The sequence below is a fragment of the Tamandua tetradactyla genome, chromosome 14 (assembly GCF_023851605.1).
Source record: "Tamandua tetradactyla isolate mTamTet1 chromosome 14, mTamTet1.pri, whole genome shotgun sequence".
NCBI lineage: Eukaryota > Metazoa > Chordata > Mammalia > Pilosa > Myrmecophagidae > Tamandua > Tamandua tetradactyla.
Genome location: NC_135340.1, coordinates 81,771,590 through 81,798,017, shown reverse-complemented (window position 1 = coordinate 81,798,017; position 26,428 = coordinate 81,771,590). Strand labels below are relative to the sequence as shown.

The window sequence follows — 26,428 nt, the reverse complement described above, 5'->3', positions numbered from 1 at the left end:
ATTCTTAGAGGGGGAAGAATATACACACAAAAGTCTATAGAGGTTTGAGACCAAATGAAGTGTTTGGGGATGTTCAAAGAGTTGTTGTGATGAGATCACATGATCCCATCGATAGCCCAGTGGAGCTTGAAGTTTAGCTGAAGGCAGTGGGGAGCAATTGAAGGATTGAAAGCAGGGGAGTCACACAAAAATATAGGTACTTTTAATTTTTTTAATCACACAATATATGAATCATTCTTACATAGATTCAAATACTAAATATAAAGCCAAAGTGCTCCTTTACCACTCCTTCCATACCAAAATCCTCCTCAGAGGTAACCACTATTCTATTAAATGTGTATTCTTCCCAACCTTTTAAAAAATGCATTTACTTATGTGTATGTGTGCACAGAGTATATCTAGTATTGTTTTGTAGGTGAGATTTAAAACTGTTTTCAAGGGATCAGTTAAGAGGCTTGGGCAGTTCTGAGCCAGCTGGCCATCTATTTATTTTGCCTGGTGTTCACAGCATATTTCATGAACATTCCAGTTGTTCAGTGTGAGTCTAGCACAGGGATTGGTGCTGAGGGAACCATCTGGCAGACCCCAAACACAACAGCTGCAAACCCTCACAGCCTGGTCCACAAGGTCTGCTTCACTGTGTGCCGTGGGTCAAAAGTTTGCTGTCCGCAGTTGTGCGTTAATAGGACAGCTGGAATTCACAGATATTAAATGTTCCTTGTTCATATTAGCAAATGGACAATCTGCTTGCCATGTGTTCTAGAACAACTGAGGACCCAAACATGAGCATAGGGTCATTTTCTATAGGAAACATTAAAAAAAACCCCATTATTTGTTAGTTATTACCCACCTAACAGAATAAGGATGTGTTTGTATATTATATAAAGAGACAGAGGCATATGTATGGGCATATTCATAGCTGAGTTCTCATTAGGGCAATTATTAAAGTAAGGTCTGGGGATGGGGGATCTAAGGAATACAGTTTTAGGACTACATGTGGATAGATTTATTTTTTCACTCATTCATTCATTCAGTATACATTTAGTAACTTTTATGGGCCAGACCATGTGTTAAGCTCCCAGCCCAGCTGGGGAGATACACCAATAACTAATGTAATGAGTGCCTGCAATGGGTTTTCCATATATCCAGTGACTTGCCAGTTTTTCCATTCACTAAAATACTCCCACATTTTGAGAAAAAACCTCCAAGGTTAAAAATCCTTCTTGGAAACATGCCCCATACACCTATATGGTGTTTATAATAAAGGATTACTTCCTGTGACTGGCTTGCAATTCCGAAAGAGATGATTTGTAGAAAACCAGGAGAGATTATCCTGCTCTTGGGAAATTCCTGGGGTTTGTCCAAGTTCTAGACTGGAACTAAAGCTTCCTGAGCGGGAGGGCAGAGATCATGACTCAGCATGGAATTTAGGACTCTCCCCTGACCTAAATCCCATGAACACTTGTCTGGATCAGGTCAAAGTTCGAAGGTCCATTTAAATAGGAGACACGCTCTCCCTAAAACAGATTAGGGAGAAGCACTTTTAACAGGATCTTGTTGCACTATCTCTAAATAACTTCAAACGGGTAGATTTACATGCTACTTAATCTTCATATTATTTCAGTGCAAATCTGCAAATATTTTACTGAAAAGGGCTGTTTCGGCCTCTGCAACCTCTTGTTTAAAAAGTGATCATAAATGAATTCATATTCTCTGCTCTTAAAACCGCAGTGAAGAAGGTGAGGGAGGCTCTGTGGAACTAAATTCCCGGAAATTCCCCGGGCTGCCAGATTAGGGCTGGAAGGGAAGGGAGCGTTACAGTAGAAGGTTATGGAGGGTGTCTGTGATTGTAACAAGGAAAGAAAAAAAAAAAAAAAGAACTAGGCAAGAAGAGAGTATACAAAGCCCTGGTCACCAAAACCTGGAGCCCCGGGGATCCCCTCAAATCTTCACACAGAGGAGAGGGAACAGTAGGCATCTTCTTCCTCCAGGTGTGCGCGAACGAAATGCAGAAGCAGGTTCCAGGAGGCCGGACACCCCCTTCTCCCTCTCTCACAACTTCCTCCTTGGTGCTCACGTCTCAAAAGCTAGACTCAAAGGCAATCAGATTTCCTCTCCGCGCCGACCACCACCGCTAATCCTACGGCAGGTTCCCGCACGCACCCGCGGAACCGAGAACTCCGGGAGTTCAGACTGAGCTCAAGCCCCGCCTATCGGGGGCCCCGTCGCCATGGAGACCCCCGAGCCCCCGCCCCTTCCCCGTGACGTATCCCTCCCCCGCCGCTGAACCCGGAAGCGCCAGGCGCGCGCCCGCTACGGGGACAGTCGGGAGGGCTGCGCGCCCCGCCCCTCGGAGGCCTGCCCTCCTGCACGCCCCCGCCGCCCGCCGCCGCTTCTAGTCCTGGGTGTCCCGGCTGCGGGCCCGGACTCCGGGCCAGCCGCTCCTCCAGCTCACTCGGGTATTGTAGCGAAGAGCCGCTTTGGGGAGGAAAAGGGTCGTGGGGGCGGACACGGCAGGTGAGGGGTGGGCAAGGCCCTGGGAGGTGGTGGTATGGGTCTCTATTGAGTGTGAGATTGTGGGTGTATGTAAGTGTGCGCGCTTGCCTTGGTCGGTATGATTGTGAATGTAGCCCCGAGTGGGCCGGTCCATGTGATCGTGCACGTGATAGCACTTCCGTGTGTGTGTTTGTGTGGGTGTGTATGTATGTGTGTATGTGTATATGTGTGTGTGTCTGCCTTTCTCTGAGGCCAAGCCAGGGCTCAGAAGGGTCGTAGGTGGGCCTGTGACCCTGCCTTTGTGTGGCTGTCACCGGTGGAACCGGGTGAGGTTGGCTGGTGTTATGGGTCGCCTGGAGGGGTTTGCACAGGGCATCTTCCTGCAAACCCATCCTGGAGCTACACATCTGCAGCCCAGGAACAGTTTTTTTTTTTTTTTTTAGTAAACTTTTAAGAACTCTGAGCAGACGCCAGTTATTTTGGAGATTCTATCTCAGCCTGAAAGTACAAATGTCTTTGTCATTGCTGAGTACCACCCAGGTGTGACGCTTATGAATGGGGGATGAGAAGAATAGCAGGGCTAAAATGTCACTTTTCTTCTTTTTGTTTTTCTGGGGAGTTGTTTTCACAAGTTCTGTATTTATGCTGCTGCTTTGTCTCCACCTACAATGGTCCAGCTCTTATTGGTACAAAAATTCAAGAGACTTAGGAGTAACTTAATAGCTGTGTCTAAATTCTCAAAGCTTTTACACCAAGATAGAGCACAAGATGAGGTGTCACAGAGGAGATGCCAAGTAGGTAGCTTTCCCCCCCACGAGGTATAGAAGATAATGAAATAGGTTCCTGAAGAAAAGAGAGACTAATCTTACTGGAAGAGATCTTAAAACAAGGATAGCGGTGTACTGATGTGGCTAAGCATGGAGGCTTACACTAAAAAGCTAATGCATTGCCTAGAAACTCTTGGGTTCTATTATTTTGTTATTGCTGGTGTTAATAATACAGATTATCCATATGTAAATCAACTAAAGAGTGCAATAAAGGTTGGAAGCCTCTCACTAGATAAGCTGGTTCTGAGACTTCTTAAACACTTGTGAGGGCAATTTGATTGCCTGCAAACTGGAAGGTTCTGTTGAGATTCTGAGGGATAGGTGCGTGTACTGTCTGGCGCACAGTCACAACCTGGCAGTTTTGTTGTGGAACAGCCCAAGGACTGGAGAGGAGTGCATTTCCATTGCACAACCGGAGAAGGGGTTTCCTATCACAAAATTGAGGCTAATCTAGGTGGCCTTTTCCCCACCAGCACGAACAGGTGCTTTTGTTTTTCTGAAGAGTTGAATCTTGAGAGGTCAACTCAGAGTTGAACCCAGCGATCCTCATTCTTTCTTGGTTAATACTGACCAGTTCAATGACAATCTCACTTAACCTTCTTTGCCATCTACAGAATGTTCCTCTTGTGACTTGGAAAAGTATACGCCTTTGGAGTGGATGAAAGAGATCTGGGAGAACAACTTTCCTTTTCATACTGCTCCCAGCTGCTTTTCTTTGCAGCAGTGAGCTTTTTTCGCCTTTAGACATCAGTTGGTCAGCTGCAACATTTGGTATCTGTTTAACCTTTCATGTACTGCCAGACTAGGACAAGTGCTAGAATCACTTGTCTCTACAAAAATTCAGTCACAGTTGGGTGGAATCTCTCCATCCTGCAAGATTAGTTATAAAATATTAGAACATTGACTTGGCTGGGAATAACCCTGAGGACTATTGGTAAGGAGCATCTTCCTACTTTTGCTGTGGGGAAGAAGCGCGTGTCTGAGTTCGTGAGACTGTGCATCGTGTGTGTGTGTCTTTGTATTGTAGTTTGATTGTACATAGCAAATGAGTCCCAAACTATGATTAACTTATTTTATCTCAGTTTGGAGGATTTAGAAGCAAACTTTCTGCCTTTAATTAGCTAAGATTTGCTTTTTTAACTGTTTAGTAAATCTTATTGGCTAAGCATGTTTTTTATGTTCCCTCCTGTAGAATAGAGTAATTGTTTCTAGTAATGCTGTACTAGGAAATGTCTTCATTATAAAGTATTTGTGTGATATGGGAGCATTTCACATCTGTGTCAGGGTTAAAAATATTCCAGGACTATCTATTTATGTGTTAGTTCTTTTCAATTAAAAAACAATAGCCAGCTTAGAGAGAGGCTAGAGTTTGTTCAGATGGTTTAAATGTTTTAACATGTTAATAATATTGAGCAAGATTTTTAAATGGCTATGCAAAGAGGGATTTTATTTCATTATGACTAATAACTGCATTTATGCTCCCTTATTTTTTTATTTTTTTATTTCTTGGTATGGGCAGGCACCGGGAATCGAATTTGCTCCCTGATTTTTAGCAAAGTACTTCAGAGCAACTTACAATTTTAATGAGTTTTTCTGAAAGTACCCTGTTAGCCTTTAGAGACAAGAGCATTATTATTACAGTGTATAGGTTGTAGGTCAAGTGTAGTTTAGGAATGTCTAGATTCACCATCTTCCAGGGGGTTGTTTAGTAATCCTCCAAGGTTAGAGGTAACAGTAGAGACCCCAAGGGCCCTGTGTTCTTTAGAGTATAGATCTGGAAGGCCAAGAAAGATGCGTTCCATTGAGTTTAGAGTCCTGTGCTCCTTGCCAGTCCTGAGAACACCCTCTAAAATGACAGTTCTGGGTCAGCCCATGAGTTAAGTTCTAGAGTCTGGAATTCCTCTTAGCCCTGCAGGGGAAGCCAGGCTTGCCCCAGGGGCAGGGGGCAGCGTGCAAAGCCAGTAGTGATTGCTTCCAGTCCTTCCAGTTGATGCCTAGGGTGGAGGTTCCTCATTTGGCAGGAAGAATCTGCAACAGGGAACTATGATTTCAGGTTCCTGTTATGATCTAACGCAGATGCCTGACCAAAGAAGGGCATCCTTTAAGCTAAAGTTGCTTAGCCAGTCCAAAGCCAGGGTTAGAAGGGACTCTAGAATTGCCTAGTTTAGTCTCCTTAGGACATAATCATTCATTTAGTCAATACGTAATGCTGCTGTGTGCCAAGTACTGTTCTAGGCTTTGGGCCTTCAGTGATGAACAAGTCATAGATGAGAAAACAAGCCCCAACAGGGCCAGTGACTTATCCAAGGTCATAGAGCTATAACAGCCAGAAATTAATCTTGCTACAAAAGAGCACACATTTTTCTGAAGGCAAATGTTTTGCTTTGTTCCTAGTTTTAGTGTCTTCAAGTCTTTCTTATCAGAGATCTTTCAGAAGACATTATATAACTTTTGATCACATAAATATGAACAAGTTTCCTTTCTTTTGAATTAGGAAAAACATATGAGGTTCTGACGTTATGTCCCACTACAGTTAGATTTATGGCATTTTGTGAATTTATCCGGCAGTGGCTTACCTTAACTCCTGTCTTTAGAATGGACTGTTTGTATAATGCTGTCCTTTAGTAAAGGAACGTCTCTTTACTGAAAATGAATTTTTAAACTATTGTCAAAAGATAGGTGATGGTATTACAGTTCGGGATCATTTACCTAGGACAGGCAGTGTGGTGGCAAGGAAAGACTGTCCTGCATCTGGTCTGGTCACACATAGCTGTGTGATCTCAGGTAAGTCTTTTATGTCTTCTAGACCAGCTTTGTCTTCTGGAAGATTTGGGGAGTTGAAATACTTATCTCTAAGGGCCCTTCTGGCTGCAAGATTCTAGGGTTTCACCAAATCGTTTTCTGTAAAGTGTATAAAACCTGGTAAAATTTCCCATTTCCTCTGTTTTTATTTAAAAGTATGGTTGGTAATGCTAGACCCGACTCTACATTTAGTTCTGATATAAATGTGAATTTCTGACCTGAAACATTGTGCGCTTTTATTTCAGGGTTAATTTCTATTTCATCTAATCATGGGAGAGATTAAAATCTCTCCTGATTACAACTGGTTTCGGAGTACAGTTCCCCTTAAAAAGGTTTGTGTGGTTTTATTACACCTCTTCTTTGCAAAACTTTGTATTGTTTTTGTGTGTGATGTAGATGTTATGCCTCATGGTTGAGAGTGAAGGTTGTCGCCATGTATCATGCTGTGGGTTGCACAGGTTATAGTTCACCTGTTCCCTATCAGGTGCAATCAACCTGACATTCAAGGTTAAAAGCAGATGAAATGCTGGTGATCAATGAAAGGGAGGGGTAAGGGGTGTGGTGTGTATGAATTTTTTTCTGTTTTCTTTTTATTTCTTTTTCTGAATTGATGCAAATGTTCTAAGAAATGATCATGATGATGAATATACAACTATGTGATGATATTGTGAATTACTCATTATATATGTAGAATGGAATGATCATATGGTAAGAATGTTTGTGTTTGTATGTTAGAACATACTGTTTGTATGTTAGTACATTTAATAAATAAAATAAGCTTAAAAAAATTAAAAGCAGGTATAACCATACTCATTGTTTTATAATTGCTTTTGCATATCCAAGCAAGCAAGAATATGTATACTGCTCTATTTATTGGAAAGCTTACAGCAGCTATGTAGAAATGTCATCAGATGATGTTATAAAGCATTTTTCTGTTCATCAGATTTCAGCTCCACAGTGGGTCACATTATAGACTCTGTTTGCAACAATATGCTCACTCACTCTGCCGTAGTCAGAAACCCTAAATATTTGTATTGAAATCTGACTATTGACTGGGAGTCCTAAATTAATCCCAAATATTTTAGGATCACATCAGACAAAGGCTGTTCAAGCCACAGATTAAAATTCTGGCTGATTCCCTCCCAGAAGTATTCGAATACTACGATCTTAAGATCCTCAGTGTCTCTGTCATGAACAGTTGTCAGGGTAGACAGCTGTGAAAGTCACATCCAAGTCTGCATTAATAAAAAAATTACTCTCCTACAGAAATCTGATACAGTTCTCCAAGCACAGAGAGAATACCTATCAGGTGCCTGGCACTGTCATAGGAACTCCCCAGATAACTCATTTAATTCTTGCAGTGGTTTAACAAGGTGTGTAGTGGTGTGCCCATTTCACAGATAAGAAAACCAAGGTTCATAGAGGCTAATTAATGTGTTAGAGGTCACACAACCTAGTGGAGTCTGGATTTGAAGTCAGATTAATCTGGTTTCAATGGCAGAGCACTTGGGCTGTTTACCAAAGGGAGTCCCTGCCTGCTGCTCCAGAGATTACTTACCTGGCTAAATGGAGAACTGCCACTGGGACCCCTCTACCCTGTCCCATCCCCGCAAGTAACTTGTGACCCAAAACAACCCAAATGTACCTAAGTATTCTTAGAAGCAGCTTTCCATAGTAGTTTCACTGGTCTAATTTTCTCCAGTTGTCATACTAGTGTGGTCCACAAGTTATAAGTTAATTTGAAAATTTATGGTGCTAGATTTCAAAATATCAAACATATTAAACACAAACATATCAAAATCACAGAGATTGCCAGTGATTGACAGCTTCTAAAGGAGTTCTGACAAAGTTGCCATTCAGGGAACTCTGAGAAAGTTGAAGTGAAAAGCAGCGTTTGTGTAATTATGGCTTATGTTCATTAACATACTGTTTTTGTTACTTTCCTTCCAAACTGGATGATTTAAATAATTTTGTGAAAATTGTAAAGATCTGAACATCTTAGCTCATATGTGTTTTATTACTACGAGATTGGGATTTACCGCTTACTACGTTGAAGACATTAAGAGATTTTTATCCCAACCCATAGAGAAAAGGAACATGGAAAGCAAAATGTGAGTGGCAAAATACAAAGGGCAAAAATATGAGTGTGAGATACTGTTGTCACTGTTGTGACCTGGGGAAATCCCAAGGGGAATCGTTAGGGCTGTCTGGACTTTCCACGGGCCCGTTTAACTGCAGGGCTGCCAGCCAGGGGCTCTCCTAAAAGAGAACTGGAGACCGTGAGTTTCTCAGTATACAAGGAGGATAAACACTGATTTGCATTGGCAAATGTTCAAGTAGTTATTTCACTTTTCCGAATACCCGCAAAAGGCAGCCAAAGAAAACAATTAAACTATCACACAGTGAATAATAGTAATAATAGCAGACACTTATTGGACCCTTAATATCTGCCAGGCTCTGGTGAGCACTTGCCTTGCCTCAGCTCAGTTAATGCTCATCTTTATCCCCTCCTGCATCAAGAACCACCAAATCAGGAAAATTGCTGATGGACTTCCCTGCCTCCCCGCTCCTTTCCCCCGCAAAGCCAGCTTCTCCCTGCACCCACTCCTCACCCTCCAATGGAATGGTTCAAAGATTCTCCTGGGACAGGCACATGGACACCTCCTGCTCCATCCCTCCTCGGTCACAGAAGCTGCCCGCTCAGAGGCTTGGTCTAGATCAGGTTCCTGAAGCATCTTCTGAGCTGGGACCGTCTGTCCCTGGTTTTTCCCGGTGGGCTGGAGCCTTGCGGGCCCCTGACCCCGTGTTCTCACTGTGACCCACTGACCCCGGCCTGTGCCCTGGGCGGGCACTGGAGAGTGACTCTGCAAACTGCCCTCCCCCGCCGGCGCACGTAGGAGGCAGGAGCTGTGTGAAGAGGTGACTCTTTAAATGGTAAACGGAATAGACATCTGCCTATTATGGATGGAAAGGAACAATAGAAGCTGGTAGAAAACGCTGCTCTTTGGAAGTTTCTAAAGCAGTTCTGTGGAATGTGTTAGAACTGAAGGGAAAAAAGAGACCAGAGCAGATTATTCTAGATGCCCCTAACCTAGGGTCCTTGGGCTTCAGCCCCAGGTTACTTTATAGCGGACAAGGCAGTGGGCATAAATTATTGGCACAATTATGGTGTAAATGCTTTACAAACGAAATTCTTAGAGGCGTTTCATTTTTTTTTTCCTGTCACTTTCCGCCTAGATTATCGTAGATGATGATGACAGTAAGATTTGGTCACTGTATGATGCAGGGCCCAGAACTATCAGATGTCCCCTAATATTCCTACCCCCTGTGAGCGGAACTGCAGATGTATTTTTCCGGCAGATTTTGGCTCTAACTGGATGGGGTTACCGGGTTATAGCTGTAAGTATCGTGTATTAAACTTCAGGTCCGCATTTTGTGTTTTTTTGTGTGTGTGCTTGTTTCTGATTGACCACAGTCACCGGGTAACCTCACTTGTTAGTGAGGTAGGAGGCTGTTGTCCTATTTTGAAGTATGAAATGAAGCGCTTCAAGAGAAGGCAGTGCGCAGATGTACTGAGAGTCAGAGAGAACACACCTTTGTCGGAAGCCTTCTCCACACCCAGCTTTTCCATGCATTTTCCACCTTCTGGAACTCTGAATGGTAGGAAGCATTGTCCTCGTTTACAGAAGAGGAAACTGAGGTCCTGGTAATTTTTGCGACCTCCACGGGTCACACAGCCGGCAAGCAGTGGAGAGAGGGGTCCAGCTTGGCCTTCTGGCTCGTTTCCTCTCCTTGTTTTATTACATCACAGCTTCCTGAGGAGCCGGATGTAGAGCATGAAACAACAAATGGATCTTGTAACATTCAGGTGACCCAAAGCTTGCTCAAATCTTTGACATTTATGGTAAAATTCATTAATTAGCTCAGATCCTTAGCATTTGGTTAAGAATTTTTTTGTTTCTAATTTTTATTTTATAGCTGAGTTTGGTCTAAATCTAGATTCTCTCTGGTTATTTTTTTTTTTTTAACTTTATTGTATAATATAACAAATACAAAGCAAAGAAAAAAGCAATAGTTTTCAAAGCACTCTTCAACAAGTGGTGACAGGACAGATCCTAGAGTTTGTCACGGGCTACCATACGATCCTCTCAGATTTTTCCTTCTAGCTGCTCCAGAGTATAGGAGGCTAGAGGGCTTAAATATTTTATTATCATCACAATTGACTTTTTTTCCTTCTTTTTTTGTGAACAATAGCATATATGCAAAAAAGCTATAAATTTCAAAGCACAGCACCACAATTAGTTGTAGAACATATTTCGGACTTTGACATGGGTTACAATTTCACAATTTTAGGTTTTTACTTCTAGCTGCTCTAAAATACAGGAGACTAAAAGAGATATCAATTTAATGATTCAGCATTCATGTTCATTTGTTAAATCCTATCTTCTCTTCATAACTCCACCATCACCTTTGATCTTTCCATCCCTCTCTTTAGGGTGTTTGGGCTATGGCCATTCTAAATTTTTTATATTGGAGGGTCTGTCACTAATATGGGGTAGGGAGATGGAACTATCTGATGTTCTGGAGAGGCTGGGCTAGGTGTCAGGACTTATCTGGACCAGGGACCCATCTGGAGGTTGTAGGTTTCTGGTCACTGGTCATTCTTGACTCCCTTTCTCTGGGAGAAAAGTGTGGGTAGAGAAGACACTGTTGCTTGTGATTGATTTTTTTGCACAACTTGACTGTGTAACAACAATCGAGGCTCATCTCCTAACTGCCAAGGAAGGAAAGAGATTCTTCTTTAGTGCTTTGGAGCTTGCTGTCATTTCTGGGACCTGAAATAGTAAAATGTCAGTGGCCCTCCCTGGTAGGAATATTGCTGTTGTCATACATCTTATTTACTGCCTAAAGGAGAGAGAATGTGGGTCAGCTCTCTATGCTCTTGGAAGATAACTGAAAATCCTGCAGGAGTTACCACCAGCGGTGGGGTGGGGGTGGGGGAGCACACGAAATAGTTATCATCAGCTGCCTTCTCCCCAGGTCTATTCTCTAGCTAGTTTTTTTAGCCATCATTCCCCATGTGGCATGTTCACGTCTCTGCAGCGTGATCCTCCCTTGTTCTAGGCTGCCCATAATTCCTCTTCAAGTAAGGGAACTCCGGGAGAGCAAGGTGGTAGCTGCCCACATTCTAGCAGCCTAAGACCCACAACAGTACATTTTCAGTGGCTGCTGTTGATCAGCCAGGGAGGGGGGACTTTGTAGCCCCCTTCCCACTCCCCCAGGTGACTGTCCCACTTGAGAATGCTACAGTGATAGATGAAGCTAACAGCTCGTTTATTTCTCTAAACTGCCGGTCACCAGAGCCTTGCCTCCTGGCACGGATTTCTTCTTTGCCATTGGGCTTCTTGCCGGAGGCTTTCCCTAGTCTATCAGCTGGATGGTGATTCAAGAAAAGGCCTACAGTGTCTTTGAAATTACTTTGTCATCAAGATTAGATCAGAATGCTCAACCCCATAAAGAAACTCTTATTAGATATTTATTAGTATCTAGCAGTTAAAAGGCAGGGGTCTTTTTTTTTTTTAATTTATCTAAATTTTGATTGAGATAATTGTACATTCCTGTGCAGTTGTAAGAAATAATACAGAGAGATCCCTTCTACACTTTGCTCAATTGATCCCAATGGTAACATTTTGCAAAACTATAGTCTAATATCTCAGCCAGGATACTGACATCTATACAAACCCAATCTTGTGCCGATTTCCCCAGTTTTACTTCTACTGATGTGTGTGTGTCCGTACAGTTTTATCACCCTATGTAAGACATGCATATTTTTAAATTAAAGGCTTCATAGAAATATCATCCCCTTTGTTTTAGGGTATTACATGTCTTAAATTCTGAAGTTTTCTGCTAGAAAGAGTCTGTTGTCCATTGCAAGTCTTATCCGCAAATGGAAATTTGATTAATAAAAGTAACATATTACATCAAAATGTACAATTATCCCTTGGCAAAATTTATATGGCAGTACTTATTCCAGTGATTTGTCAAAGACACAGTGGATTTAAGTGCTTAAAACAACAAGCCATTCAGATGGGTTTTATATATATAAAGAGATGGGAATTTTTAAGTGACAAGCCAAGTCCCCTAGAAATGAGTTAGTGACTTGTTACTTCTTTTTCCTCCTCATCTCTAGTATAACTAAACCAGCCACTTAAGATCAAGCGCCCCCCTTTTTTTGTCACAGATTAAGTCAGTTAAAAGAAGAGGGACAAAAAAAAAAAAAGAAACAGCTTTATTGAACTTTCCCTTAAAGGAATACTCTCAAAAGGAAAGCACGCTCTCCTTCAAACAGATTTTATTTCCAGTTCTTCTAAGCCATAACTTAAAACGAAATTGGATTTAAGGGATAGCAGTATTTTTTTATTTGGGTGGTTCTGCTCTACACCCTTGAATCTCAGGATTTCTCAGGTGTATGGAAAAGAAGTTGACGTGAATTCAAATTGTTAATCATGTGATGTCACTGGAGAGTGCTTACTTAGCTATTTATTCTTTCTTAAATGATCTGTTAGGTAAAATGTGAACTATGAAGTTTAGGAGCAAGTGAGAGTTTATTTTCATGTATTTTGAATAGGGAGCAGAGCTTGAACAAATGAGAAATGCTACTGTGTGAGTCCTAAATTTTTCAGCTTTATAAGAGTTGCATTTTATCTTACTTTTACAGTTTTAAAAATAGATTAAAAATATTGTTTTTATTTCAGTTGCAGTATCCAGTTTATTGGGACCATCTTGAATTCTGTGATGGATTCAGAAAACTTTTAGATCATCTACAATTAGATAAAGTAAGTACCCTGAAACTTACTACTTACATGTAATTTTAATATAATATTTATATTGCAAAGCCTGGTGTTTTCTTTTCGTAACAGCTTTATTGCAATATAATTCATATGCCATTCATTTTACCCTTTGAATATGTATGCTTTAGTTTTCCAGACTGTGTAAGCAAATATCATGAAATGCTTTGGCATAAATGTTCTAGTTTGCTAGCTGCTGGAATGCAATATACCCGAAACAGAATGGCTTTTAAAAAGAGGAATTTAATGAGTTGCTGGTTTACAGTTCTAAGGCCGAGAAAATGTCCCAGTTAAAGCAAGTCTATAGAAATGTCCAATCTAAGGCATCCAGGGAAAGATACCTTGGTTCAAGAAGGCCAATGAAGTTCACGGTTTCTTTCTCAAGTGGAAGGGCACATGGTGAATACAGTCAGAGTTTCTCTCTCAGCTGGAAGGGCACATGGCGAACACAGCGTCATCTGCTAGCTTTCTCTCCTGGCTTCTGGTCTCATGAAGCTCCCCGGGAGGCATTTTCCTTCTTCATCTCCAAGTGTTGCAGGCTCGTGGACTCTCTTCTTTGTGGTGCTGCTCTCTGAATCTCTTTCATTCTCCAAAATGTTTCCTCTTTTATAGGACTCCAATAAACCAATCAAGACCCACTCATATGGGTAGAGACATGTTGTCACCTAATCCAGTTTAACAACCACTCTTGACTAAATCACATCATCCAGGGAGATGATCTGATTGCAGTTTCAAACATACAGTATTGAATAGGGATTGTTCTACCTTTATGAAATGGGATTTTGATTAAAACATGGCTTTTCTAGGGGGCATACTTCCTTTCAAACCAGCACAATAAACAATGGGAATTTATTCACTCAGGATTTTGAGGCTGGGAAAATGTCCCAATCAAGGCATCATCAAAGCGATGCTTTCTTTCTGAAGATCGCTGCCAGCAGTCCTTGGTTTCCATGTCACAATGGCAAGGCACATGGCGGTATCTCATGGTCTCTCCCTTCTCTTCTGGGTTTCATTGATTTCAGCTTCTTGCTTCCTGTGGCTTTCTCTCTATCTCTGTTTGAATTTGATTCTCCTATAAAGGATCCAGCGATAGGATTAAGACCCAGCCTGATTGTGATGGCACACACCTGAACTGAAGTAACCTCATCATAAGGTCCTACTTGCCATGGGTTTCACGCCCACAGGAATGGATTAAATTTAAGAACATGTTTTCTGGGGGCACAAACAACTTCAAATTACCACAGTGTACAATTCAAAGATTTCTCATATTTTCACAGAATTTTAAAACTGTCACCACAACCAGTTTTAGAACATTTTCATCATCCCAGAAGAAACCCTGTACTCATGTAGCAGTCACACCTCATTTCTCTCCAACCCCCTCCCAGCCCTAAGCAAATAGTAATCTACTTCCTCTCACATAGATGTGCCTATTCTGAACACTTCATATTAAATGGGATCATGCAACATTTGGTTTTCTGTGATTGGCTTATTTTACTTAGCATAATGCTTGCAAGATTAATCCATGTTGTAGCATATATCAGTATGGCTGAATAATATCCCATTGCATGAATATACCATATTGTATCAGTCAAGGTTTTCCAGGGAAACAGAACCGACAGGATGTGTGTGTGTCTGTATTATGAGATTTATTACAGATTTATTACAGTCATGTGACTGTGGGGACCAGCAGGTACTAATTCCATAGGGCAGGCCACCAGTGGGAACTCCAAGGAAGGTTTCAGTGATTTCTTCAGAAAAAGCTGGCTGGCTGAAGTAAGATAGAAAATCTTCTTTCTGACTGCTGAAATCACCAGTTCTTCCTTTAAGGCCTTCCACTGATTAGATGAGACTTCTCTCCTTGCTGAGGGCCATCTCCTTTGTTGGTTATAGACGTAATGAGCCGTAGATGCAATTAACTGAATGATGATTTAAATCTACAACATATCCTCAGAGTAATGACCAGACCAGTGCTTCCTTGACCAAACAAACGAGACACTATAATTTAGCCAAGTTGACACATGAACTTAATCATCACACACATTTTTTTCATCCACTTCTCAGTTGATGAACATCAGAGTTGTTTCCACTTTGCGGCTGTTATGAATAACGCTGCTCTGAATGTTGGTGTGCAAGTTTTTCTGAGGATGTATGTTTTCATTTCTCTTGGATGTATGCCCAGGAGTGGAATTATTGGGTCATAACTTTCTTAAACATACTTAGTGGTTTCATTTTCTATAATACAATCTGTGAATATTTTTATAACATATAATTTTGATGCACAGTTGTATTGTTTTCCTAACAGGGTGTATAACATATTCTAAATTCTTAACTGCTGTAGATATTTCAGTCTGTTAGCTAGTGATGACATATTCTATGCTTGGTGATAACTAAAAAAAAATTTTTTTGTTACCTGTGTTTAGGATTGATCAGTGTTTTAGGACTTTCCTTGTGTTTGTTTATAATTAGGTTCATCTTTTTGGGGCTTCCCTGGGAGGCTTTTTGGCCCAGAAATTTGCTGAATACACTCACAAGTCTCCCAGAGTTCATTCCCTCATTCTCTGTAATTCCTTCAGTGACACCTCTATCTTTAACCAAACCTGGACTGCAAACAGGTAAGAACGTAATCAATAGGCCAAGTGTTAATTATTTTTGTTCACTGGAAATTTGAAAATGTTGGTTTTGGGGATTTTTTGGTGCTGTTAGAGAGGGAAGATTATATCTTTTTCTAGGAACAGTCCACCTTTGGAGAAAAAAAAGAACTGAATGAATTTCAAATTAAGTTATTTTCATTACTCTAAATTTTAATTTTTTTATCTTGTTTAATATACATGCTTATGCTTTTATGGTTTCTCTTTGGTGCATATATGACTAATATTGTACTCTATTTCTTCCACTTATTGTTTTGTATCAACTCGTCTGTGTATTGGCTGATGCGAATTCATTAGGCCATTAACTTTTCCCATGTTCTACACATGTTTTGTTGTAAATTTTTTGAGATTTCTTCCCCCAAATGGAAAAACCAGAGCATTCAGGCCAGCAGGAGCCATTCTCTATTCCAGGACAGTTATATTGGTTGCTTTTCAGGGAGATGGAAAGGGGAAAAGTGCTTTTTGGTGCAACCAGTGGGGTGCCTGTTTCCTCAGAACCATCCACTCATTGATTTTACCAGTTTAGGTTGATAAGGCTCTAATCGTGCCTTAAAGCTGGTTTAACATGCATTTCTTTAAATCCTGTAAGCCTAGACTCGACTCCCAAAACAGGTCCAATAACAAGCATATCTTTGTGACTGACTTGGTTTTCAAATAGCGTTATAGATAAGCATTGTTTCCGTGTTTTTCACAATCTACTTAAGATTGAACTCTGATATTTTTAGGCCTTTTCCTGATGTTGTCACAGTAGTTTATTCACTCAGTGACAATTTCTCATACATATTAGCTACAGGTAGTTTGCCACAGATGGTGCACTAAGCTTATTGATTATTTTGATGAGATTTGTATTTTGAACTGTCAGAAGCCAAGGGTGACCCACCTTGTTTGTACGTTTGCATATCAGCTCCTGTTTATTAAACATCTGAGAACCCACCTTGGATCCCAGATTGAGGGTGCAGTGGCGAGAAAGGTCAACATGAGCCTCCCCTCGCAGAGCATGCAGGCGCCATCGCCTTTAGAGGATAAGGCAGTGGGAGGTGTGAGAGAACCTAGAAAGTTAATTGGAAGATAACCCATTGGGGCTTGCAAGGATAGCTCAACTTCTACCAAAGCTGTTCTTTTGAGGATATACAACAGAAAGTTTTCTATACCTTTTGGAGGTAATTTTCAGCATAAGTTTAGAGAAATTTGTGCTTAACCTACATTATGGCCCACAACATTTGAAGTTAAAGGAATAAATATCAACTAAAGATCATGTATAAAAATCCATAAAGATTGAATTGCCTTCTGTTAGCCTGGTTGAATCTAATAGTAGCAAATTTTAGGAGGTGTGGTAACCCCTCATTTTACTATTTTGAAATATTTTGAAATATCAATCGAAAGGTGATAGCCTGAATTTCTAGGTGTTTGGTTTTCCAAAGGAAATACTTTAACCACTGGAATAATCAGTATGTCTATTTCTGAAGGGTATTTTGAAATTTCACTTAAAGTAATTCCATAGCCTCAGTTGGAAGTTTGATCATATGAAACCATAATTCTCCGGGAGCTTGGGAAAGTGTATGAAAGCTAAATGCTGAGCTTTTTGAAGGAAGTGACTGGGTCTTTTTAACTTTGGATCCCGAGTACCTGGCTAACATAAGGCGTCAATGTACTTTTGCCATTTATATATAATCTGGGACGTTTAAATCATTAGATCTTTGCCTTTGTTTTACAGCTTTTGGCTGATGCCAGCATTTATGCTCAAAAAAATAGTCCTTGGAAATTTTTCATCTGGGCCAGTGGACCCTATAATGGCTGATGCCATCGACTTCATGGTAGACAGGGTAAGGCGAATGGCACTGGGGCAGAGAAATGTGTATTGGAAATATTCACGTGGGCTTGGTTCCTGAGGACAGATCTGTTTCACTCAGTGTACATTAGGGGTGTTTGTTAAGCAGTCTTCCAAGTTAACTTTAATACACAGAACAGATATTGCTGCTGATTAGGGCTGGGCTAAATCAGTGCCTCCCATACCAGCTGTTCATCAGAATCACTTGGGGAAGCTTTTAATAATACAAATTCCAAGGGTCCACACAAGACCATCTGAACTGGAATCCCTGGACTTGGGCATGGGGACTCTTACCTCTTCCCCCACCCTTTGCCCTCAGGTTCTCATGTACCAGGTCTGCATTTAGGAACCACTGAGGTAGGTGATTTCTGAGGTCTCCTCCAGCCCTAAGAACTCTTAAATGTTTATCAGTCACCTTTGAGCTTCAAGAATTGGCCCACTCAGTGGGGACAACCAATTCAATAGGCTGAGCTCTCAATCTTAGGTTCACCTCTATGAAGCTTATTCCTGCAAATGACAGGCCAAACCTATTTATAGGTTTATTTTTAATTATGGCTAAGAGTCACTCCCTGAGAGCCTCTTTTGTTGCTCAGATGTGGCCTCTGTCAGCCAACTTAGCAGGTGAACTCACTGCACTCCCTGCTACGTTGGACATGACTCCCAGGGGTGTAATTCTCCCTGGCAACATAAGACAGAACTCCCAGGATTTGCTGGGACTTAGCATCATGGGATTGAGAAAGCCTTCTTGACCAAAAGGGCGAAGAGAGAAATGAGACGAAATAAAGCCTCAGTGGCTGAGAAATTTCAAACAGAGTCGAGAAGTTATCTTGGAGGTGGTTCTTATGCATTAAATACGTATCCCCTTTTTATATTTAAACTGTATTAGAGAGGCTAGAGGGAAGTGCCTGAAGCTGTTGAACTTTATTCCAGTAGCCTTGATTTTTGAAGATGATTGTATAATGACAGAGCTTTTACAATGAGACTGTGTGATTGTGAAAACCTTGTGTCTGATGCTCCTTTTATCCAAATGAATAAAAAAATTAAAAATAAGTATAAATAAATAAATATGGGTATACAGGGTAAAATAAATTGGGTAGATTGAAATACTTGTGGTCAATGAGAGGGAGGAGTAAAGGGTATGGGATGTATGAGCTTTTTTCTTTTTATTTCTTTTTCTAGAGTGATGCCAATGCTCTAAAAACGTTCATGGTGAAGAATATACAACTATGTGATGATGTTGTGAGCACTGATTGTATAATATGGTTAGACTATGTGTATGGATATTTCTCAATAAAAATATTTAAAAAAAAGAATTGGCTTGCTTGCTGCCCCCAGGCGGCAGGTTAAGGCGGGTTTCCGGCTGAGGGCTGTGGCAGGCGGGGTTCCATCTGTGGGGCCTTACCTGGGTTCCCGGAATGGAGAAATGCCCCCACCTGAGAGGCCCCATTCATGCTTCTCAAAAGCTCCGTTTCCTCCTTGGTGACCTGTGTGGCCCCATCCCACATGCTGCCACCTCTGCAAGCACAGATAATGTCGGTGGACTTAATATAAATGTGAAAAACAAAATTAATTTAAAAACTTTGCCTGTGTTTCTTCCTGCAGCTGGAAAGTTTGGGTCAGAGCGAACTGGCCTCAAGACTTACCCTGAATTGTCAGAATTCTTACGTGGAGCCTCATAAAATTCGGGACATCCCTGTTACCATTATGGATGTAAGCTCCCTTTTTAATTAAAATAGATGCTTTACCTGTTAAAATGTATTTGTCAAGACTCTCCTTATAATTACTTTTAACTTTTCAATGTGTCTCTTCAAATGCTGCCTTTGCTTCCCTCCCCTCCCTTTCCCCCAAGTTTTCTCAGAAAATAATCTCTTTATGGCATATCCTGGATTTTTTTTTCTGGCAGGAATAACACCATTAAAATACAAATTTTAACAAAAGTGGCATTCCTTACCCTTTTTGGGGTATTTTTGCTATTTTCATCAATAGATATTGTACTTTAGTTATTACACATCTGGGAAACAAGCAGAAGTCACCTTGTTCTAGTTTGCTAGCTGTCGAAATGCAACACATCAGAGATGGATTGGCTTTTAGTAAACTGGGATTTATTTTGTTAGTTCTTCAGAGGAAAGGCGGCCAACTTTCCACTGAGGTTCTTTCTTACATGGGAAGGCACAGGATGATCTCTGCTGGCCTTCTCTCCAGGCCTCTGGGTTCCAACAACTTTCTCCAGGATGATTCCTTTCTGCATCTCCTAAGGCCTGGGCTGAGCTGCGAGTGCTGAGATGAGGTATGCTGAGCTGCTTGGGCTGTGCTACCTTGAGCTCTCTCATTTAAGCACCAGCCAATTAAATCAAAAGTCATTCATTGCAGCAGGCATGCCTCCTAGCCGACTGCAGATGTAATCAGCAACAGATGAGGTTCACATACCATTGGCTCATGTCCACAGCCATAGAACTAGGTGCCTTCACCTGGCCAAGCTGACAACTGAATCTAACTACCACACACCTCATGCAGATGGAGAATTGAGAATTCCACAAGGTCTACTAAGTCGCACAAAAACTTGCTCCTTACTTTTAAATTACTTTTTGAAAAACTTTTTTCCTCTGTGCATAGACGTAATTTGCATGGGCATTGAAAAATGTCTAGAATTGTGTGCTCTAAGTTGCTCATAATTGGCTCTTCCAGGAAAGGACTTGAACTTTTTTTATCTTTGACTCTTTAAATGTTTCTGAATGTTATTCATTGAGCATATACTACTTATGTAATTGTTGTTAACTAATAATAAAACAAGTTCTTTTGGGGTTTTGTGATCTCTTTGAAATTAATTGATATTTTCAATCATGATTGTTTAGTATTAATATTCTGTTAATTTAGTCAGCTACATTTGAGGAAATGAGAAATTCACAACAGAAACTTTTTCCCCAAAGCAGGCAAGAGACATTTGGCAGCAAAATCTGTAGCTCATGTCTCATGTTGGAGTTAGAAGCGACAAGGGATTGTGCCAGGAGGTAGCTCTGCCCTCATGGGGATTCAGCATTCTCTCTTCATGAGAAAGGAATACTTGGGATAAAACTTTCCAGACGTGAATAAAACACATTAAAATGCCAGAAGGTCTCAGCCTCATGTTTTGTTTTGTTTTTCTTAAGGTGTTTGACCAGAGTGCACTTTCAACTGAAGCTAAAGAAGAAATGTACAAACTATACCCTAATGCCCGGAGAGCTCACCTTAAAACAGGGGGCAATTTCCCATACCTGTGCCGAAGTGCAGAGGTGAATCTTTATGTACAGGTAGGTCCCAGCTTGAACCCAAAATGTATGGTTTGAAATATAAAGCTTTTTTTTTTTGGATGGTGGAATCAGGAGTTCCATTCTTTGTAGAAGTGAGATACTGATTGGATGGAGGTGGTTTACCTTTTTTGTATGTGTGAGATTAAGAACATTTTATTTTGCAAACATCAGAAGCATAGGCTGTAATAAAAAAAAAAAAAAACTATCATAGTTATAAAGCTGGCATGGGGCTAAACATTCCAGGGCCAGGTTCTAGGTAAGGGTCATTTTCTAGAAAGAGTGTTGGGTTTGACTGCTCGGAGCCTCGGCTTTGGGCTTCATGGAGTGGACTGAAGTTTCTAGCTCTTGTGGGCATTGCTTCTCTGTGCCTCAGGTTTGTTTACTGTAAAGTGGGAGTTTCATAAAATTAGTGGAGATGGTTTGAGGAGGGACTGATCAGAGAAAGGAACACCAGCATTTATTCAGCCATTGCAAAATGTTAAACACCCGCATAGCTTCTAATTCATACAACTTTATGAGACATGGTAGGAAAAAAATACATGTTAAATTACAAAGCTGAATACAAACTTTAAATTGTACAATATAGAGTTTGGAAATATTTCCCTTTTGGCTTTATTTCATAGATTCTTTTTATTTTAGCTTCTTTTTTTTCTTTTCATTGTGAAAAGTAACATATATACAAAAAAGCAATAAATTTCAAAGCACACCACAACAATTAGTTATAGAACAGATTTCAGAGTTTGGTATGGATTACAGTTCCACAATTTTAGGTTTTTTCCTCTGACTTCTCCAAGACACTGGAGACTAAAAAACATATCAATATAATGAATCAGCAGTCATAATCATATGTTAAATCCGGTCTTGTCTGTTATAACTCCACCTTCTCCTTTTATTTTTCTTCCAATCTTTAGGGGTATTTGGGTATGCCCATTCTAACTTTTTCATGTTGGAAGAGGCTATTGATAATATGGAATAGAGAGATAGAATTAGATGATGTTAAGGCTTCAGGACTCAACAGGCCTAGGAACCCATCTGGAGGCTGTAGGTTTCTGAGAAGTAGTTATATTGCATGGAACCTTTGTGGAATCTCAGATAAAGCTGTAGGTGTTCTTTAGGGTTGGCAGGAATGATTTTGGTTGGGGTTTGGCAAACCATGATACATAGCAATACCTAGCTGCAGCTTGCATCAGAGTAGCCTTCAGAATAGCCTCTCAACTCTATTTGAACTCTCTCAGCCACTGATACCTTATTTTTTTACAATTCTTTTCCCCCTTTTGGTCAGAGAGGCATTGTTGATCCCATGGTGCCAGGGCCAGGCTCATTCCTGGGTGTCATAACCAACATTGCCAGATAGACTTTCACCCCTGGATGTCATGTCCCATGTAGGGGGAGGGTAATGATTTTACTTGCAAAGTTGGCCTTAGAGAGAGTCCACATCTGAACAACAAAAGAGGTCCTCTGGAAATAACTCTTAGGCATAGCTATAGGTAGGCTTGGCTTCTCCGCTACATAAATAAGCTCCACAAGCTTATTTATCAAGGGCTTGGCCTATTGACTGGGGAGTCCCTAATGTTTGACAGAGTATCAGGGATTTCCCTGGTGGTAAAGTTTAATAGTTCCAAATTTTTTCTCCCGTCCCTCAAGGGACTCTGCCAATACTTTTTAATTATTCATTCAACATACTCTTGATATATCCAGGCACAACATTAAGGTATACAGAAATACAAGTCCTCATTCCCAGCGTTTGGATTGTTTAAATGATCTCTCCAAACAGGTTGAGTTAGATGACGTGCTACATAAAATTTAGGTTTTGGACAAATAAACCCCTCTCCCTTTGGTCTCACAGAGTAAGTGAAGTTCTAAAATACAGACAATGTCCTTCTTACCACTGAGGTTTTACTTTTATCATTTATAGGTTGTATTGGTTTGTTAATGCTGCTGGAATGCAATGTACCAGAAATGGGTTGGCTCTTATAAAGGGAATTTATTAAGTTGCAAGTTTACAGTTCTAAGGCAGTAAAAATGCCCACACTAAAGCATCCAGAGAAAGATACCTTGACTCAAGAAAGGCCGATGGGTCCAAAACACCTCTGTCAGCTGGGAAGGCACATGGCTGGCATCTGCTGGGGTCTTTGCTTCCGCTTTTGAAGAGTTTCCCTGGTTGTGCTTTCTTTCTACATCTCCAAATGTCTGGGTCTTATGTGGGCTCTCAAGCCAACTGATCTCCAAACATCTAAGCTTCCCCCAAAATGTCACCCCTTGTAAGGGACTCCATTAAACTAATCAAGACCCCCTCGAATGGGCAGAGTCTCATCTCCATCTAATCAAAAAGTCACACGCACAACTGGGTGTGTCATATCTCCATGAAAACCCTCCAATCAAACTTGCCACCCTAAAGAATTGGTCTGGCCCCATAAGATTGGGTCAGGATTAAGATATGGCTTTTCTGGGGTGCATAATCATTTCAAGCCGGCACATAGGGGGATTCAAATGGGTGTGAGAGATACCCATGTGACAGTCTGCCCACTGTCAGAAGCCCACCTCTGCCCTTTGGGGTAGCTGGCATGGGAGATGTGGCCTCCCAGACACAATGAACTCAGTCCTAACAGAACGCCGGACCTGGAATGGGACATATGAGTCCCTTGCACTCCCTTTTTGATCTATTTTTAATGGATTAAATAACAACAGAAACAACAAAGCTATAATAAGGCAATTCCTCGTCATTCCCTTACCTGAATGGATATTAGAAGTAGCACAGAGAAGTGACTGTCATGGCAGTTTGGCAAGGAAGTATCAAGAGCCGTAAAAAAAACAAACCAGCCACCCACATGTGGAAATGTATCCTAAAGAAAGGCTTCTAAATATACAAAGCCTTGATGCCAAAGATATTTATCGAGGTGTTAAACATAACAGCTGAAGGTTGGAAGATCCTAACTTGCGGCAGAGGAAAATGGTACATTGTTACTCAGTGGGACAGTGTGCAGCCATTCAAGATGTTTTGAAAAAATTGTAGGAGCCTGGAGAGACTGGTTACATGTTAAGTGAGAAAAAAAAAAAAAAGATCCCAAATTGCATGTGTAGTTTGGGCAGAGCTGTGCTTTAAAAAAAGACACATACACACAAACACAACAGTGACTATGGCTATAGTGGTTTCTTTAGATGATAGAAATATAGGTGGTTTTCAGAAATTTTCCTTTGTCTTTCCTGTGTTTTCCAATTTTTCTCTAATTAGCATGTATTACTCTGCAGTTTGAGACGTCTAAACCATCTGAATACTATGGTGACTTTTTCTCACCGAACTTTTCACATAAGGCAAAATACATATCATGCTCTGTAACGCAGCCCTTTAAAGTGATCACTGTACATTTCTACAGATACATTTGCTGCAATTCCACGGAACCAAATACGCGGCCATTGTCCCATCGATGGTCAGTGCGGAGGAGCTGGAGGTGCAGAAGGGCGCCCTGGGCGTGGCGCAGGAAGAGCAGTAGCCGGGCCCCGCTGGGGAGGAGCTGGGACCACGCGGTCCCTCCAGCCAGGGCTGTGGTGCCGCCACTCGGGCCCCGGTCAGCTCGCGTTCAGGAGTAGGACAACTGTCATCTTTCGCGACGGGTGGCAGTTCTCCTGAGCCAGCACAACTGTTCCCGCTTCAGGTTTTTTTTTTGTGTTTTTTTTTTTAAGCTTTTGAAGACTCCCATTTTCAAAATTGTGACAATTTTGCTACCAGAAGTCTTCACCACTGTGTTCTTACGTGGATGTTAATTTCTTAGGTTTGGAATCTCATGGGTTTTTTCCCCTCCTTTCTTTTCTCTTTATTTTTTGTTCGCTTTTTCTGTGTGTCTTTCTTTTTGTGTTGTTTGCTGTAAATGCTGCAGATCTGATTGTATATTAGGAGGGCATTGGTTATTTTTATGCTTCCTCGGTTATAACCAGTATCAGAGTGCCAAGGCTCTCTCCTCACTGCCCTCCTATAAATCAACTGTATTAATTTCTAATTAAGCAGATTGTGTTGGGTTTTAGCCGTCATCTTTCTCGTCATTACAATCATTTGGAATAAAAATTCATTTTCAGTGAATGGCTTTGTGATTACTGTAGGTGCCCAACAGGGGTGCACGGGCATAGGGCTTTCTGAGAAGCAGATGGTAGTTTTTGCCCGTGTCTCTGATTTTAGGTAAGTTACTTAATCTCTTCAAATCTCAGTTTGCTCATTGTCAAATAACAGTAGCTATCATTTATTGAGCTGCTATTATGTGCCAGGTACTGTTCATACCATTTTTTCCCCTCAGTGAAATATTCTAAACACATATAAAGTAGAGAAAATAGTATACAAACTCTATCCTCATCACCCACCTTCAAATATTATCAGCTCATAACCATTCATTATTTGGCCACTCATTATTGCACTCTCAGTTCTTCCACATATCCCCATCACTGGATTACTTAAGGGAATTTCCAATATTATTTCATATGTACATATATACCTAAAAGCACTTTTAGTAGATGAAATAATTATAATACCATTATTACACTTGGAAGTTTACCAGTAATTCTGTCAGTATTCCCATCTGCCAATTGTCCCATAAATGTCTTTTTTTTTTCTTGTATGGTGTATGGTGGGGTCACATTTCATTATTTTTCCATGTGAATATCCCGTTATTGTTGAATTTTTGTTTTTTTTTGTTTTGCTTGTTTGTTTGTTTTTTGGGAAGTACATAGACCAGGAATTGAACCCGGGTCTCCCGCATGGCAGGTGAGAATTCTACCACTGAACTACCCTTGCACCCTCATTAATGTCTTTTTATAGTTGACTCATTCTAATCAGGTTCCAGACAAAGCCTCCACTTTGTATTTAGTTGAAATGTCTCTTAAGTCTCTTTTAAACTATAAGTTCCTCTTCCTTCTTTATTTTTTTCTTTCCACTTGCATGTTGAAGAAGCAGGCTCATTTGCCCTGTAGAATTCCCTGTAGTCTGGATTCAGTTGCTGGCAGCCCCTGGGGGCAGGGCCACCACACCCATTGCAGTAGCCCCTGCCTCACCGGCGCAGAAATGAACCATAGACATTGCCTTCACGTCCTTCCAAATTCTCCCCGCCTAAGCCCACCCCTGTAACAGCGTTAACCTCTCCTTGGCTCCACACCCCGATGACTGCAGGCTGTCCTTTCCCGTCCTGACTGCTGCAGCCAGGCAGCTCTGAACGGCCCACCACCTGTGTGGCCAGCTTTCTGCAGCCGAGACCACACCCATGCCTCCACGGCCCTAACCTGCCCCTCTCTGTGCCCCATCATCTTGGTTCTTGGCCTTATCTGGGTTCCTGGCATCACTCAGAGCCCCAGCCAGAAACAGCCATCTTGGACCACCAACTCCTCTTTCAACCTCCTTGTCTCAGAATGGAGGAAGATGCTGAGGTGAAGCTTTGAGTGCAAGAGGTTTATTAAAGATCAGCATCTATGAAATGAAGACGGATTGGGCAGAGAAAGGCACTGAACTGCAATGCAGACTGATTACGAAACGGCCCTCAGCAGGGAGCTCTGAGCTGATACTGTCCATTAGAATAGTTGTGGAGGGCAGTACGATGGTGGCTCAGTGGCAGAATTCTTGCCTGCTGTGCCGGAGACCCGGGTTCAATTCCCGGTGCCTGCCCATGCTAAAAAAGGAAAGAGGAAAAAAAAAGACCAATAATAGAATAGTCGT

At 41.2% G+C, this 26,428-nt stretch overlaps 1 protein-coding gene across 3 annotated transcripts; it reads left to right on the top strand.

Moving 5' to 3' along the window:
- The first annotated feature begins 2,307 nt into the window (after positions 1-2,307).
- Positions 2,308-24,811, top strand: SPG21 (SPG21 abhydrolase domain containing, maspardin). Of its 3 annotated transcripts, none has more exons than XM_077128212.1 (9): positions 2,308-2,459; positions 6,371-6,457; positions 9,363-9,524; positions 12,881-12,961; positions 15,440-15,585; positions 17,336-17,444; positions 19,052-19,159; positions 20,596-20,736; positions 24,111-24,811. In XM_077128212.1, exons 2-9 carry the CDS (start codon positions 6,395-6,397, stop codon positions 24,225-24,227), a joined length of 927 nt encoding a protein of 308 aa, XP_076984327.1. In that variant the 5' UTR covers positions 2,308-2,459; positions 6,371-6,394; the 3' UTR covers positions 24,228-24,811. The 3 variants fall into 3 exon arrangements, with proteins under 3 accessions (XP_076984327.1, XP_076984328.1, XP_076984329.1); XM_077128213.1 differs by having other exon boundaries at positions 2,308-2,517; XM_077128214.1 differs by lacking the exon at positions 2,308-2,459 and adding an exon at positions 2,955-3,036.
- The last annotated feature ends 1,617 nt before the right edge of the window (positions 24,812-26,428 follow it).